This window comes from Daphnia pulicaria, chromosome 6 (assembly GCF_021234035.1).
Source record: "Daphnia pulicaria isolate SC F1-1A chromosome 6, SC_F0-13Bv2, whole genome shotgun sequence".
Lineage (NCBI taxonomy): Eukaryota > Metazoa > Arthropoda > Branchiopoda > Diplostraca > Daphniidae > Daphnia > Daphnia pulicaria.
The window spans coordinates 4,750,495-4,766,995 of record NC_060918.1 but is presented as its reverse complement, the minus strand read 5'-3'; the positions used below and the strand labels follow the sequence as shown (position 1 = coordinate 4,766,995).

At 41.6% G+C, this 16,501-nt stretch overlaps 3 protein-coding genes across 4 annotated transcripts in view; all 3 read left to right on the top strand.

Annotated features, from left to right (window-relative positions):
• The window catches only part of LOC124341783 (neurotrimin-like), a 53,236-nt gene extending 52,076 nt beyond the window's left edge, over positions 1–1,160 (top strand). The window contains exons 11-13 of the mRNA XM_046794725.1: positions 62–151; positions 254–298; positions 379–1,160. Coding sequence (XP_046650681.1) covers positions 62–151; positions 254–298; positions 379–506 — 263 coding nt within the window. The 3' untranslated portion in view covers positions 507–1,160. The remainder of the gene's footprint in view (positions 1–61; positions 152–253; positions 299–378) is intronic.
• Positions 1,161–5,816: 4,656 nt separating this feature from the next.
• On the top strand, positions 5,817–9,259 carry LOC124341911 (flocculation protein FLO11-like). Its single transcript, XM_046794867.1, has 6 exons — positions 5,817–5,955; positions 6,050–6,108; positions 7,004–7,162; positions 7,273–7,354; positions 7,441–8,904; positions 9,057–9,259. Exons 1-6 carry the CDS (start codon positions 5,931–5,933, stop codon positions 9,161–9,163), a joined length of 1,896 nt encoding a protein of 631 aa, XP_046650823.1. The 5' UTR covers positions 5,817–5,930; the 3' UTR covers positions 9,164–9,259.
• A 6,149-nt stretch (positions 9,260–15,408) lies between these two features.
• LOC124341683 (Down syndrome cell adhesion molecule-like protein 1 homolog) overlaps positions 15,409–16,501 on the top strand; it is a 28,854-nt gene continuing 27,761 nt past the window's right edge. The window contains exon 1 of one of the 2 annotated variants that reach the window (XM_046794614.1): positions 15,409–15,749. In XM_046794614.1, the coding sequence (XP_046650570.1) occupies positions 15,644–15,749 (106 nt within the window). In that variant the 5' untranslated portion in view covers positions 15,409–15,643. The remainder of the gene's footprint in view (positions 15,750–16,501) is intronic. The other variant, XM_046794615.1, reaches the window with a different exon arrangement.

Sequence of the window (16,501 nt, the reverse complement as noted above, 5' to 3'; positions counted from 1 at the left end):
TCAAAACTGTCGAGAGGGAATTGGCGGCATAATTAATTTTCTTTCGAAATCATTAAAAAAGGATCGATCTACGAGGCTACCGTGACGGCAAGAAATCGTTATGGCACTTCCGAGGCTAGTGAGGCGTTCCAATTTCACACACTTGGACCTGGTAAACTATCGATTTCCTCTTCTTTGTTTTTTTGAATTTTTCCCACTCCGTTTTGTAATTAAGAGACGAAATCTAATTTATTCTTCGACATTGATTGCGCAGAATCTGTGCCGAACGCCAAGAACCTGGAAATCAAAGACGTCGGAGGTATATATATCATATATAATGTCCTTTCGGAGAACTGCGTTAATAAGCTCGATGAATAATCAATAAAATCTCTTACGCAGGAATCGACATTGGCTTGATGGGCAGCGGCAGTAGCAGTCCCGCCTACAGCAAGCGGATCAATGGACTCCAATACTTGAGCTTTGCCCTTTTGGCAGTTTTGGCTACCAAGGCCTTTGTATCCGTTTAATTTCAATTCAATTTTATCGGTGTGTCTATTTTTTTTCCTCCCCCAATATTTTTTAAACAAACAAAAAAAAGTATCTTTTCCTTTCATCTCGTCGTGAGTTGTGTGAACGTGTGCGTGTTTCACAAGTTGAACATCCCTTTTACTATAAATATTTAAATGAACCCCTCATAAAAAAAATGAAATAACAAACAAAAAAAATTATCAAATAAACGAGACGGACGAAGAGCATCAGATTGACACGGGAGAGGCGTGTTAGGCATCAGATTTTGGTATCACACAGCAGTCCTTTTATACAGCATATATATATTTATATGTTGTATCAATACTTCTCGGCGTCCATAATATGTACTACTCGATATAACTAAACAAACTACACTCGATCGTATCCGATATATATTTGCATAGACTGTCTAGCTGTCATTACGTTATATATATTATTCGTCTCATATTCCTTCATTCTTTTTTTTCCATTTTGTGTTACATTGCGAGTGTCATCCTTTCAAAACTGTCGTATCCTCATCTTTTTACTAATAACCCTTCGTCAAGTCTTTAAAAACAAAAAAAATTCTTTGCTTTTTTTTCCCTCGATGCCCACACACACATATACACCGACGAGAAAAAATATACGAAAACTGTCCGAGAGACTTTCCATTTTTCTTATATAGATAACTGCTGTTTTTAAAAAAATTGTTTCGCTCCCGCTTCGTCATGCAAGCGATTTTAGACAAGAAGGGCTCGGATGTTGCTTATTAGTTATATTATTACGGCATACCGCAAAAGGCGTCGTTATAGTCAGTCACTAAAACATTTGAAAAAAAAATATTGACCGGATGCCAGAAATTTCACTTTCATTTGTTAATCAAATGAACTCTCTTTAAGGACATAAAAAGCAGATGGCTATAGTATATATAATGTATTTTACTAAAGGAAAATGGGGAGAGACCAAAATAAAAGGGCAGAGGGAGTAAAAGGACCGGGGCAGAACGAACCGTTTAGAAAGTTGTAAAAAAAAAGAAAAACATTTTATTTTCGTTTCTGGTAATATTCACAATAGTCATACATGCAATTTTGATTATTATAGACGACGGAGTTAACGACTTTTGAGGCGGGAGGACTCTCCTTTTTCTTTATTGCCATTTTTTCTTCTTTTCGAAACGAAATTTGGAAAATGGATTCAAAATTTATTTGCTGGGTCATCCCGCTCTAAATAGGACGGCGGTGAAACTATTACAGTGTCGTCACATACGTGTAGACTGAATTTCCAACGTTATCTTCGTCATCTAACTTGATGATCTATTCAGGCAAACACCGACCAATACTGCACCGTGGTTATGTATGAATAGGAAAGAGAAGGTGAACTACATAATGAAAATTTCCCCCTTCCATTTTCAATTCAGAGCTTCTAAAAAAACAAATCGTTCATCAGCAGTCTACAGAACAAACTAACCGAGCACATTTCCATCGATGTGCCTTGTATTGTTGTTGATTGTGCTGGCGGTAGAGTATACCCGAGAAACAGCAGCACTGATTGCCGTTTCTCCGAAGAGAAACAAAACAAATGATGCAATAATCTTTTGTAACGACAACACAATATGAAATAAAAGCGATTGAAAGGGAACGTGCCCGACTAGACAGAAAAAAAACAACAAGGCGGCTGACTGATCGAAATGACCTAGTTCTTCGCTCTTCTAACACGACAGCAAAAAATTAAAAAAAAATGGGAACGTTTTAAAGGTAATTAAATCTCAAGCGTGAACAGGACAGGCCGTGAAGAAGAGAGGCCCCGGCCGATATATTTTTGACAAAAAAAAATATCACTTCTCTTTTTTTTAAATATATATACAGCACTTGCCGGTGATATGTATACACACACAGCAGCACAGCAAGACATAATGAGGAACAAGAGAAAGGGAGAGAATGGACTATTATCATTATTATGCCGCATTAATATTTTTCATGAGCCAAGGTCTCCGAGCTTAATATCTCTCTGGCATCTCTCTCTGCTTACCGAGAAAAGAAACAACAACTTGGCTTTGATGTCATTTCTCCGCGTAGTTCTTTTTCTATTTTTTTTTTTATTATTATTTATTTTTGACTAGAAAAGTTCCGCACGGAAGGCTCCGTGAACCAGCGGAAACAACGGAGAGAGGCCATTTCAGCATTTCATCAACGCGTAAAATGTGTAAACCTATTATCCACTCTGCTCTTTAAACGAGCGGACCCCGTTCCATGTTGCGTATATACCCGGGTTTTAGTTACACTGTGGCACCGTAATCGTGTCAGTAAATCTTTGAATAATGAGACTCTCTTACAAGAAGGAAAAACAGCCTTTCTCGTCAGAGAAAACGGGGCGAAACTTGTCAACAAGCCTTGACTCGCTGTTCCAGCCGATATGTTTCGATGGCCAGTTGCAGTGTAATTGGAAAAAATGATATCCAAATTTCAACTTAGCGCATGTTCTGAATGCTGTTGTAATCATTGGCACAAATCAAAAGTTATTAATGTCGCCAAAATAACCACCGAAAGTTCTGTCACATTGCTGCTCTTTCCCGGACTGTAATATCTACAAGGATGTGTGAAGGAAAGTCAATCGCCGTCGAAACTGAAAATACAAATGCAACATAATGCGGGATGTGTGGCGAATATTTCTTGTCAAACCGACGCTGTGAATGGGTTGGAACAACAAACATGTGACTTTCACCGTGCGCAACAGGCGCACCACCTGCATCGAAATGAAATGCGGACAACGTCAAAAGGTTCGCCAAGCACGCCGGGGCTCTTATAGATTGGATAAAGAGACCACTAACAAACACCCAAACCGGAACCGTCGAATAATTAACCTCATTTAAATGGTGACACAATAGCCTCAAATAATGCATAACAACCAGTCAACCACTGATCTCCACAATGGCCAAGTCCTTGAACTTTTCACTTGAAATCCTGTGGTGTTACACTGTGTATAGGCTCGCCTGTCACCAAAAAATCTTTGACAAAGAATCTATGACGGATAACGTTCCCGTCGAATTCTCAGACTAGTTGAATTTAATTTGATGTTATTGTCCAGATCTGACGAAATAAACCTGATTAATTAACTAAATGACTAATTAACTAAATGGACATAAAAATGTAATTTGTTATGTCTTCGCATCACAGTATCACACGCGCACATTTTATTATTATGTTAATTGATAGCTATTTGACTGCTGTTTTATGTTGGTGTATAACACGAAGATGCGTGATACGGCGCACTCATTCTTGTTAAATAAATACCTACCACTTTGCAACAAAGACAAGTGACGTCTGTGTCTATCTTTAATATCCTTTCCAAAAAACTGATTTTGTCTTTTTTTTTTTTTTTAATGGGCTCCGGTGGAAAATTCGGTGATTTCATTTGACCGTTTCATTTCCCCCCAAGGCCGTGTTTTATTATATAAAACATCACAAATTTCTCTAAGAATTTTGGAATGCACTCAAAAGAAAAGCGAAACAATTTCTCGTGATGCTTGTCCGTCCTGGTTTGACGCTGAAACATGCGGAGAGTAATTTCACAAGGCACGGTGAGAGACGTTGGTCTAGCACCTTTAATATGTCTACCTGCTTATCGTGTACACACACACGCAAACACACACTTGGGCATGTACATATACCTTGTGGACGAGATACACAATAGTTTTTATTTTATATATAATAGGGCTCTTCGCCCGTTGCGTTAGCAACGGCTGTGCGGGCTTGCCGGTCTGGCGGCTTTCATTGTTTTGCGCTTTTTTTGTTCTTTCTATTTCATTTGACGTAAACAAGCTCTTTAATCTCCGAGAGAGGCATATGTTTTTCGGACGCGGGGGGGGGGGGGGGAGCTATAATGTGACGCGCGTATCCGAAAATCCTATCTACCGAGAACAACCGGCAGCAGCAGCGCGTCAGCAAACATTCAGCACGTGAGAAACTTTCACGGCGAGGAACATAAATTTCGAACGTTGAGATGGGCGCAGCACCACACCTGAAACAAAAAATTTATTTTATTTTATTTTATTTTTTTTCGTTGAACATCCCTCTTTTGATAATATTCTCTTTATGGAAAGAAGAAAACAATAAAAAAACTAAGGCAGCGCGATATAATGCGGCCCTTGTTTTTGGTGTGCAAGAGAGGGCCTGGCTCTCTTTGAGAGTTCGAGCACTGCTGTTGGATAGAACGACGGCGATTGCGGTTAACCGTGGCTCTGTCAAAATAAGTAATAAGCACCAGCTGATCTTGGGACCGCAGAACATTGGTCAGCATAAAGTGTGTGAACGAACCTTGGATGGCAAGACGAAAACGAAAAACACGTGCAAGAGCAGCAATTCCGATCGGATAAATCATCACCATAGAATTCGCTGCTGGGGTGTTGTCGGCTTCTGTAAAAATCTAAGCTTCGTTATCACGACTCATTGACGAATCAATTCAGGCATCACCGCGTTTCGTAAGCGCTTGGCAAGACAATGTCTAATATTCTTATTTAGCTTTCTTGCGCACTAGCTCAAAATAAACCTTATAGAAGAGAGACGCACATCGGAATTAATTAACAAGTTTTAATGGTTTGGGTTGCGTATCCTTTGAAGGGAAAGGATGAATCTCATAAGTTGTAAGGAGAGGGGGAAGTTGGGAGTATCGGCCAGCAGCAGCACACGGTTCACAAAAGAAATCCGAAATAATAGGAAACCGTTATTATCTTTCATCGGCTTCAAAGAGCTGGAAATTGATGGTTGCACGGCTCCGCAGACATTTGATTCAGCTGGTTCTCCCAGCTAAACTTCTAGGAAAGAGTATATAGCGCAAGTAGCCAATCTGATTGAAGAGAAAAAAAAAAAAAGAAGAAGAGGCTTTTTCAAATCTATAGCGAAAGTTGTTGTTTGTGTCGCCACGGTTTTAACCTGAAAGAGAGAGCGCTCCTCGATACACTACTATACTTCAAATTGTCGATTCATTTCCTGGCTTTTCACGTGCTGCAGCATCGAAACGGCAATCTAGCGTATATGCGTATCATCTACTTCCCGCGTGAATGTTGGTGGAAATGATCACAACTTTTTTAGGCTGCTGTCTATAGACGATCTCACAGCATTCGATCGGTGTGTATATACTGACGTATACACTGGCATATGCATCACGTTCAGGGCCACACCTCTCTCTCTCTCTCTCTCTCTCGAAAATTGGTGGGGATATACCGTAACTAAGAAAGAGAAAGAGAGCAACAAAAAAAAAGAGAGAGAGAAAGAGAGAAAGGGACGTCTATATAAGACAGTTCTTTGCTGACCAGCCGGACACTGTCTCATGCGTGTTCGCTACTTATAGTGCCAATCTGGAAACAAGTCTCACGAAATTAAGAAACTATATTTAAAAGTTGAATACCTCTTGCTTACTGCGGAAAACCTTAAATTAAACAAAGCACGATGAGTCTTGCAAGCCTTTATTTGGGTAAGCAGCGAGTTAATCCATGCATCGCTTTGCTGTGTCTTCGCTATCGCCAATATTATATCTGATTAATGTTACATATGGCTCCGCTCTACAGGTGTATTTGTTCTAACATTCATCGTGGTTGACTGCGCCAGCATCATGGAAAACACAAAGGTAAGCTTTTCATTAAATTCTCATCTTTTATAATCAAAAGCTAGTCTACTAGTAGTTCTGTTACATTTTATTTGGGAGTTCAAAATTTAACTACAAGTTTAATCAAATTGAAAAAAAAAACACACGAATAAGGGTAATTTTATGCGCTTGAATATTTCACTGATTTTGAATTCTAGTTAAACGATGTCCAAACCTACATTTTTCCTTATCTCAAAATTTTTAACTTGTAAGAAAATGTACAAAAGTAGAAGAAAGTGAAGGAAGTTTTTAACAAATTTCCCATTTTTAAATTTTTGGTACTAAACAGACAAAAGTATTTCTTAAAAGTGTACTCTGCATACCTCTAAAAGAAATTGATTACACAACAGAGTTGTTGGTTATGGTTGCCGACATTTGACAGAATGAATTAATATGAGCATAATCTCTTCAATTTTGAAACATAGAAACCGAAACCCCAATAGGGAGGGTTTAGTGAGTAAGAATCTACCAAAGACCTCGGACTAGATTTTCAATCTATTGAGCATTAGAAAAGAAAGCCTGCCATGAGTGACTGATTGAAAAATCGTAAAACAACTCGACCGTGTACGCACAGTGCGCGAGTAACGAAATGAGTTGTCGAATTCATCCGAGCATAGGCGTTAGGAAGTTTGTGGCCAAATAGGTAAAACCTATAACGGAAAGACCACCAGCAGCGGTGGCTGCACACTGATGTGTAAATCGTATACAAATGTATCAGCAATTAAAGATTATCGCAGTTTCTGTAAATAGAGCTACAGCATTTCACTTTAATTTATATAGTTAAGCCAATCGATGCATACATAATAGTTCTGTGTAAACGTTGACACTGACGTCGCTCAATTTCATAGTAATGGTTAATCATTTGTATACTCTAAAGACATTGGGGGAATTTCGCCGTCAACCGTCTCGAATCGGCCGTAAACTCCTCGGAGTAGCCGGGGAAGATTATCCAATGTTCCCAGTCGTCCCGTCTACAGCGTTCAAATGCAGCCCAAACAAACCCGGCTACTACGCGGATGTCGAAGCCCTTTGTCAGGTTGGCCTTTGCCTCATTCGTCCCTTTTGTGGCTGTTTCATTTGTCGTGTTTGTGCTGTTCCATTAATATTAATCGAACGTCACCGGTGATGGTTTTTCCGGGAACACAGGTGTTCCATGTCTGCCAGATCGACGGACGTCACGACAGTTTCCTCTGCCCCAACGGAACGCTATTCAATCAAAATTACTTCGGTAAGTTTGGATTATGATTAAACTGTACGTGATGCCAAATATGTTTTGACAAATGACTAAAGTGTCGAATTATTAACGCGCACCAGTTTGCGATTGGTGGTACAATGTCGACTGCTCCGCCGCTCCTTCGCTGTATATCCGCAACGAGATGTTATTCCAGCATCCGCAGCAAGTATTATCTTCCCGGACGCACGCCAATTCAAACACAAGACTTGTCAATCCTGATCCATCGACAGAGAATTACAACGCTCCTTCCCAGCATATTATCTTGCCCGCCAGACCGGAGAACGTCGCCGCCAGTAATACCCACCACCAGCATCAACAAACGGTTACCGCAACGGCCGCTAGAGAGCAACAACAACATCCAACGACGTCGAATGCCGGAGACAAATACGGATCGAAAATTCCTAGCGTCAACCGAATGGGCGGACTCGACCCAGCCGAGATTGAAAATCTGTTCGATAATCACAAAATCGCTTTCGTCGCTCCTGTAACCGAGTCGGAAATCTTGGTGGAAACCACCGAAGCGAATCCGACCAGCACAATCCAGCCGTTTGACGAGGAAGAATTCACGTCCAACTTGAAATTTCAATTGAATGTCGAAGAACAGCAGCAGCTCGCCGTTGTTCCAGTCACGACCAACGCCCCGGAAGAATTCGACGATAGCAAAATCAACGACGACAACAAACTAGTCGCTCCACAAACCGACAAGGATTCCTACAACAACTTAACCACAGAGAAATCAGCCGAATCATCAACGGTGGACGTTGGAGTAGAGTCCGTCCAGAATGTCCTGACCGCTAACGAGTCGCAGCCATTGAGCGAGGAGTTGACTACCACCGTCCAACCTAATCTAGCGAGCGCGGACGCTCAAACTTCAGCTGTTGTTGTCACGTTAAATTCCGTGTCTGAAAAGGATTTAGATGCTGACGATTACAGGGCGACAACTCTGGCTAGTCCCACCACTGATCCGGCAGCTCACTTTCTTGAACTTCCTGACGTTTCACCAACAGAAGAGTCGACCGAGTTCAGTTCGTCGACAAACAAAGCCATCGCAGTCAGCAGCAGCAGCTCCGACCTGGTTGACGATTCAACCCAATCAAACTTTGTGACTGGATTAGAAACGACGACTTTTATTCCGGACATTTCCTCTTTGCAGAGCACAGGATCAGACAATAACGGGCTGCAGGACGAGCTGACGGAGTTGATCGCGACGTCGCCCATTCCGGATGTATTCTCCTCGCCGATCGTTGAGAGTTTAGATTTCAACGTTATCGCCGACAGCAATTCTTTCAGTTCGGGAATAATCATCAGCGACGGCAATGCAACTGCTAACATTCAAGTTTCGTCATTCGCTGAAAGTTCCAGCGCGCCGGGCAATGGCAGCCAATTATTAACGCCCACCGCCTCGTCTGCCGTCAAGTCCACCACAGCATCCTCCTACACAGAAACAACGCCGTCGGCATCAACAACGACTCAACCCATCATCAAGACTACTGACTCTGTCATATCGTTGATCGCTTATAAGGACGGAAAACGAACTCTTTACGGTAATGACGAGCGCCACTGTATATTTTAAAAGGCTTCCGTTAGATTTAGGGTGCGAGACAACGAGCTGATTAGCTCCAGTTTACACATCATTTTGTATCATTTGCATACATCACTCAAAATAATGCCAATTGAATTTTGCGCTATCTTACAGATAAACTTAAACCGGCTATAGTTGGAGACGTTAGGCCTATCGTCCCGGCCATGTACGGAAGGAAAATTCACCCGAGGAACGGAAACAAAATCCCCAAGTCTTTTTAAACACATTTTTGTTTTTATTAACGTGTATAACCTCATATCCAAGTGAACATAACCCACATATATAGATATATAAATATATATACATCGCGCTTGCTGTATTCAGAATTCTTGGTTTACAACATTTGCTTGATCTTCGAAAAAATGGTAAAGTCTAAAAAGTGGAAATTTGCGTGAAATGTCTATTGTTTAGTTGGTTTAGTTGGTTGCGCTTTTAACTGAACCGTAAAAATTTGTCTTGTCGATTAACTAGAATTTGCATGCATGAACATCACTAAGGCTACATTGTATAAAAACATTTATACACATGAACAACTAAGACTGAAAATCACTGAACGGGAACGGAAGTGGTGCGATCACGATTCTTCGCGATTCTTTTATATAACAGGAGACGCAACGTCGTCTCTAGTGAAACAAAGAAATCAGCAATCCGTCAATAAAACAAATTTCGTCAGAATATTCTTTCGCTTCAAAATGCAATTTTCAACTTGGCCGAGATTTCCTGGACGATGGCGGTTATTGGAAGGCAAGAAAAATGCGTTCATTTGATGGCGCGCTATACATGTATTAAAGTTTATGCGCACCTGTATAAAAAAGATGAAATGGCGCATCTAAAATCTCGACATTGTTTATGGCGGTCGATGGCGGTCTAAAATAGACCCAATAATTCCGATCCAGAGTATTTTCATATATTCTATTTGATGTCTTTTACGTTTATACAGGGCCAATGTGACATACGTGGTTGAAGTGGAAGCACGTGTGCGCCGCGATGAATATAAATGGGCTCAATTACCTGTTGAATAAACAATTTGATTTTTTCCGAAAGAAAATAAGTGAATCAATTGGTCCATTCTTCTGCCCATGGCACAGTGCACACGCGTGGGTGACCTCTGGCAGCATACATCCTTCCTTATTCGACATGCATTATTTAAAAGAAGAAGAAGAAAGAAAAATTTATCGTTATATCCCGACTCCGGCCCGTCAAAAGGGAGAGAAGGGTGCCGGATGTCACCCATGCACAGCAGCGGCACAGCACATGAACTCGTGACACTGACTCTGATAAACGACGAGTGACATACGTGTCCTAGCGCTCACTACTGCTCACGTTCAGATTTTGATGGAGTGTAAAAGGACAGCCAGAATTATTACTAGCGTATAGCGCGGGCCGTCAGGTTGGTTTCATCTATTTTCCATCGATTTCCGTGAGCCACCGATTCCACAACAGCGGTGATACACACACAGCAAAACGATGCTGGGGCTTACGCTCACTGAAGCACTTCAATCACTTCGCTGATGCACCCGAAACCCACAACAACAAACAATAAGCCTGGCCGTTTGGTCGCAAATAATGCTGTGGCAGGTCTATTTTCGAGTGTCTTGTTTTATTTATCATTCGAATCGCCTCGATGCAGCACAGCAGCAGCTGTCAAAGTTTCTCCAACTGTACGTGTCCTGGAGAAATCACCTGTGACTTGCTCTCTGTCTGATTGTTTGTTGGCGAGAAATGACGTATCGGAACATGACGGACTCATTTAATATTTCATCGAAATACTCAACTATATAAACTTCTCTTGTTTTCCGCTTTTTTCTGGTGGTGGCTACTTTCATGTTGTTTACCTGTACGATTTTATTTAATAACATTACCCCATTCTTTTATAAATTGGTATATAAAAAACAAACAAGAGAACTTTAACATTTTTAAAAAGAGATACAGGAGTGAACAAAAAAGTTTTGTGAAAAATGTATCATACAAGACAATAACTGCACATTTACTTTGATATGGTCTCGAGCAGAGTATGAAAATGTTATGCTCTACCACCCCTGCGACCCTGTATATTGTAAACATGAATTGTAGGTGCACACACGATAAAGGATTTGTCTCCACAAGGAAATCCCCCTTTTTATTTTCGGAACTACCGCAAAATTATACGCAGACATAAAAGTCGACCCTATTTTTTTATATGCCAACAACATGTATGGGCTACACATGCTGGACTAGACATGTCTTCTTTTTGTGGCCAGTCCTGTCCTCTAATGATTATTTACCGGCATACAAAATTCCCATTAAATTCACAAAACCGAGTTTAGAGTTAACCTTCTTCCATTAAAAAACAGCCAATTTTTCTTGGTTTTACCTGCCGGAGACTTCCACCAGATGACATCCATTACAAAATTCGATTGTATTTATAGTTGGTCTGCGCGGTCAAAGGGGATATATAATACAATGCGGCGGGTGCATTCATTTGTTACGAGTACTGGTACTACGTGCGCGGTCACTTAATAATTCGGTTCCGCTGCTGTGCGTGGGCCTATGGCGGCCCTTTCAAAAAAATCAGAAATTGACAGAATTTCAACGATGAACAATTTGCTTTTACTTGATGGCGCGGGGATGAAAAAGCAACTTGCACATTATCTAATAATCGAGAGAGAGAATATCCTTTTGCACCCGAAAACTCTTCCATTATTGGCAAATCGCTTTCATGTGCGTATATATGTAAGGATCGTCGTCGTCCCGTGACCCGACCCCAAAATTCAATTGTCAATGCTAGGCGAATCGAATCAACTTTCCCGTCACCTAAGGCTATTCCCATGAGTGTAGACGGTGTGTGCGCCCAACTTCTTGCAGGCAAAAGAACGGGACTCTGTATAGGTCTATATATACACTACATACACAATCCAGTAATCCCCTTATGTACATGTATTCTTTATGGGCACGAAGAATTTTTCTTCACTAACAAAAAATCTGATATCAAAAATGAAACAACAAAAAAATGAAATAGCTTTCCACTGTTTTTTCCCGGACGACGGGAAAAAAAAACCCCAAAAATCATGTCAAAAATGTTGGGCGTATAAAGTACAAACGGAAAGGAAAAGCCTGTCACTGGTGTACAAGTCGGAATCATCTAATGCGCAAGTGTTATTTTTTCACACATGAATTTTGATTTGTTGCAGTTGGGGACGGTTCTAAAAGCTGCAAGAAGCCGAATGCTGCTGGTCTATCTAGTCCGATACATCCATTATAAATATAGGCCCAGAATGCCATAGTATAGTATATGTGGGAGTAGAGATATAGTCTGTCTATAACATCTAATATTCTGTGTACACAGACATGTACTCAGCGGAGCATAGTCTAACAGGTCCTATAGACATCCATCAGCAGCTACATATTACTGGGGCATAGTCGCCGGAGAGCACCAGCACCAGCGCAAAATAAACAAAACGCAACTCTATCCACGGACGGCGGGGCATGCGAGAGAGCGACTGAAGCGACGCAGAAATGCTCGGCGAACGGCTTATTCCATTAAGCCGGCTTTCCTTCCTCTTCTCCTCCCGCAGAGGCCGGCCGGAGAGCACATGCAGCAGCAAGCAGCAGCCTGGGAGCCATAGAGTCTAAGTGCCAAGTACTGTTTACATCGAAACTTGTTTTATTATAGATGAAGCTGTTGGGCCAAACTATCGGAGCAGCGCTCAAGTTCTATTACGCTCCATTCCGTTACGCCGTTACCTGTTGAACAGGTTGTCAGTTCGAGTCAATCGCACATCTCCTATTCGTTTTATTTATTTCTGGCTTGATGCTGGATCAAGGCTGAAATTAAAAGCGTAGATGCGTTAATCGACGTTATGAAATCGTACCATTCAATCATCGTCAGCCCCTTTTCCTATTAAATAGAACCCTATAACTTTGTAAGAGAGTCAATTCAATTTGATTGATATAATCTCTTTTTCATTTTATTTTCTCTTTTCCTGAATTTCAATTCAGTTTTTCTTTTTGTGAACTACACGCCGGGTAGGGACCTATTTATTGTGAGAGATTTTCATAAACAGGCTCGTCACGTTCCGGCTGGAATCACAGCACTGTGTAGTGTGCGTCAATCCTTTTTCTTATTTTTATTTCGTGACTTATGTGGGACAGACGACACACGGAGGAGGACCGTCCCTCCAGCACTCGGCCAACATCAACCCGCTGAATGTGCATTCCCCGTTTCCGTCTTTGTCGAGGGGGCCAGCAGACAGTCCAGCATCTCCCCATCGTTTCTTTTTATATTTTTCAAGGGGGGAAATAAATTCGCGGCAGTTAAAGCTTTTCTATAGGAAAAGTTGATTCTTCTTTTGTCGTTATGTGTTACGTGTATAGGGGCAACAAACATTAAGCCGAGTCCAAATTGGGGCCCATTGCCAACTATGGACTATATTATACACTACGTGGCAGCTCTGAATTATATTTTATTTGGTTGATATTGTGACTCAAAGGAAAACAAGCTTACATACGACGTTATAAACTGTCGCCCAGCGTTTCCTGGCACCCGCCAAGTTTGAAACCGAGTTTTTATTTCTCGTGAAAAACTTCTCGGGAAGATTCTAACAAGCGCGCTTTTGAAATGTTTGACTTTTTATCCGTACGTCATGCCAATTAGCCGGGCACACCGGCAAGAAAAATTTAAAATGGGAACGAGTAGAAGAAGGTTAAGCGATTTTCGGAAAATAAATAATTTGAGAAGGTCTCCACGCGCCGTAAATAATAAAGGAAAAACAGTTAACACTTGATGAAGCATTCGCCAAGTGGCAGTTTATCCTCTCCGTGTAAGCCCAATCAACTTGAAAGAGTTTTTCTCGGGATCAGATAGTGTATCTACACGCAGACTTTGTACTGGGCGACACGAGAAAAAATGACGATAGTAGTTGGATATATAGTACAAGTTTTTTTTCCGACTAAATTCCCTTGTCCTTAAAATATAAAAAAAAAGGGTGGAGGAATTATTGATCTTTATTTTGTTTTTGAACCAAAGTTTTTTCTCCATAATGAGATTTGGATTATGTATTTCCAAGCTGCGCACATTTCTGAGGAAGAGCAGCATCCGAGTTGGCTAACATCTATGTAACATGTTTCCTATGTATAGGTACCAGAAAACTGGCTGAAATATTCCCGACACTCTGCCCTGGTTATATTCCCAACGTCGTTTAGTAGATATACTTTTTGGGGGGTGTACAGGCTTCATATGCATGGACACAACGCTCCGAGAGAGAGAGAGAGAGTTGAAGAAGCGCTTCAATCGATAGCGCATAAATAGGAGGAACGCGGAATAATAAAAAGAAAAGGAAAAGATGAGAGAGGAGAAGGAAAAAAAAATAGTAGCTGTATGTATATACCGCAGGAGACTTTGAGCTTCGATGAATCTTGCGTATGACGCCGTTTCCCTTTGACAGACATCGATCGCCTTGTGCCTCCACTTTTATGGCATGTTTTGGCATTCGCCAACACGCGCCCCCACGTCCAACACACAAACCGGACTACCTTTTCTTAGTGGAACATTTTCCCTTACGTTGGTGAGGTCTAAACTATTTGCCGATTTTTTGTTTAATCTTTCACTCGATATGCGCTAAAAAATCCAGCTGTCAGCTTACGTTTAGATTTCAATTTTCTTCTCAAATTGAGCGCGCGGGGGTCAAAAATTTGAAATTCAAAAGGATCGAGTGCGCTGGCGACTTGTCAAATGGCCACCCCCAAAAATAAAAATTGAAATTTCCAAAAAAAAATTAGAAAATAATAATAATAACAATAAAAACGGCGGGAAAGAGAGAAGAGATTGATTGCGAAGGCAGCTGGTAAAACATTGGTGGTCCCCGCGGCGTGAATAGCGACAGTTTATTTTGTTTGATCCGCCCTTGTTTTACCGTTCACGTCCACCTCTCAAGTCGTCCTCTCTTCTTCTTGTTTTAGCTTTGCGCATTCACGGCAATTTTCCCGGTGACGAAGGTGATGGGCAAAAGAAAAGAGGCAGAAAGATTTAACACAAGAGATGGAGAGGGGATGGATGGGGGGATGTTATTTTTCTTTTTCAAAAACCTGTGTTATTCACAAGCGAGAGTTCTTTTTCAAAATAAAAATAAAAAAAAAGGATGTCCTAGACGAGCCTGTGTGAGCTTGTCACACTTGATCTCAGCTCGTGTCGTCGAAGCGCCGTTCCTTTTATTTTTTCGCCTTTCTTCCCCCCTCACCCCACCCATCGCGCGTCTATATAGGAAAAACAAGAAAAAATCCCGGAACATGAGGACGAGAGAGAGAAAGAACGAACGAACTGGGGCCCCGCCCCTATCATCATTGAAATATGGATGTGGAAAAGGGAGGCAAGAGGAGTAGAGAAAAGCAGGAGCAGCAGCCACCAGCAAGCGAAGCGTAGAAACAACGCGGGGGCTCTGATAATGTTCCGGGCAGAAGCAGCAGCAGCAGAAGCAGAGAAAGAGAGAAGAGGGTGCTGTATAACGCCGACATAGGCGACTGCATCAGCACAACTGGGCGGCCCACGGTCCCTTCAGTAGTGTTTCACGTGTCGCACTGACGAGTCGCATACACTCCATCTCTGACTCTCTGCTCTCTTCTCTCGCTTGTTTTGACTCTGTCACGCCAAGTCGAAGACGAATTCCTTTTGATTCTCCAGCGCGTTCCCTCTCTCATTCTCTCGACTCTCTCTCGTACACGTCACGATGTTTCCCTTTTTGTGTCGGTCCAGCAGTCAGCGACGCCGTGAATCTACAAGTTTCAACGCCGCCGCATTGCCAGCAACCGCTCTCGTCTGCTTCCTCTTCATCGGTGAGTGAGCAAGACTTTAGACTTGATTGCACCCACAAACTGCCCCCCATGTATAGAATGTTTTGACTCTTATTATGTCGCCAAAATGCGGTGGAAAATACCACGCCGGGATTTAAATCGAATCAAAACTGAAAATCCTTGTATTTAGTTAGGCTATACTACGTAACTAAATCGATAGTTTATCTAAGGCTTCCAGTTTTTAAATTCCGTTTGACCTGATTTTTCCAAAGTTTTGAAAAGTTTAGCCGCCGTCAGCGCGCACCCGAGTGGATTTACGTCAATTTCCAAATTAAGTCGGGAAGATTATCTCGCGAAGCCTCAATAGTGTATACATAGCGCTGCTAATAGAGATTTGGATAATGTTATAAAGACGGAAGCGGGCCAATGCGGATATACCTTACGACTTTTTTTCGTTTTTCTTCTACCCCACATTGACATGTCAGGGGAGGAAAATTCGCCTTGTCAAATTAGGTGAAACCTTAACAAAATGGCAAATGGGCGGGCCGCCGGCGCTTATACATGCGAAACAAAAAAGTAAAATACATCTAAACGTTAGTTTGATGGCCTATTTTATTTCTCGAGTTATGTTGAGTAGTGCGCCACACTAGAGTCTATAATATAGCTACCTGGGACTACTGCTGAGCACTGTGATGTTCGTTAAATGTCAAAAAGGCCCCAAATTCCTGGGATGCATAAGACAGTGATGGACGGGTTGTCGAGTGTGTTCCACTTCACCCCCGGCGTGCAGCGCA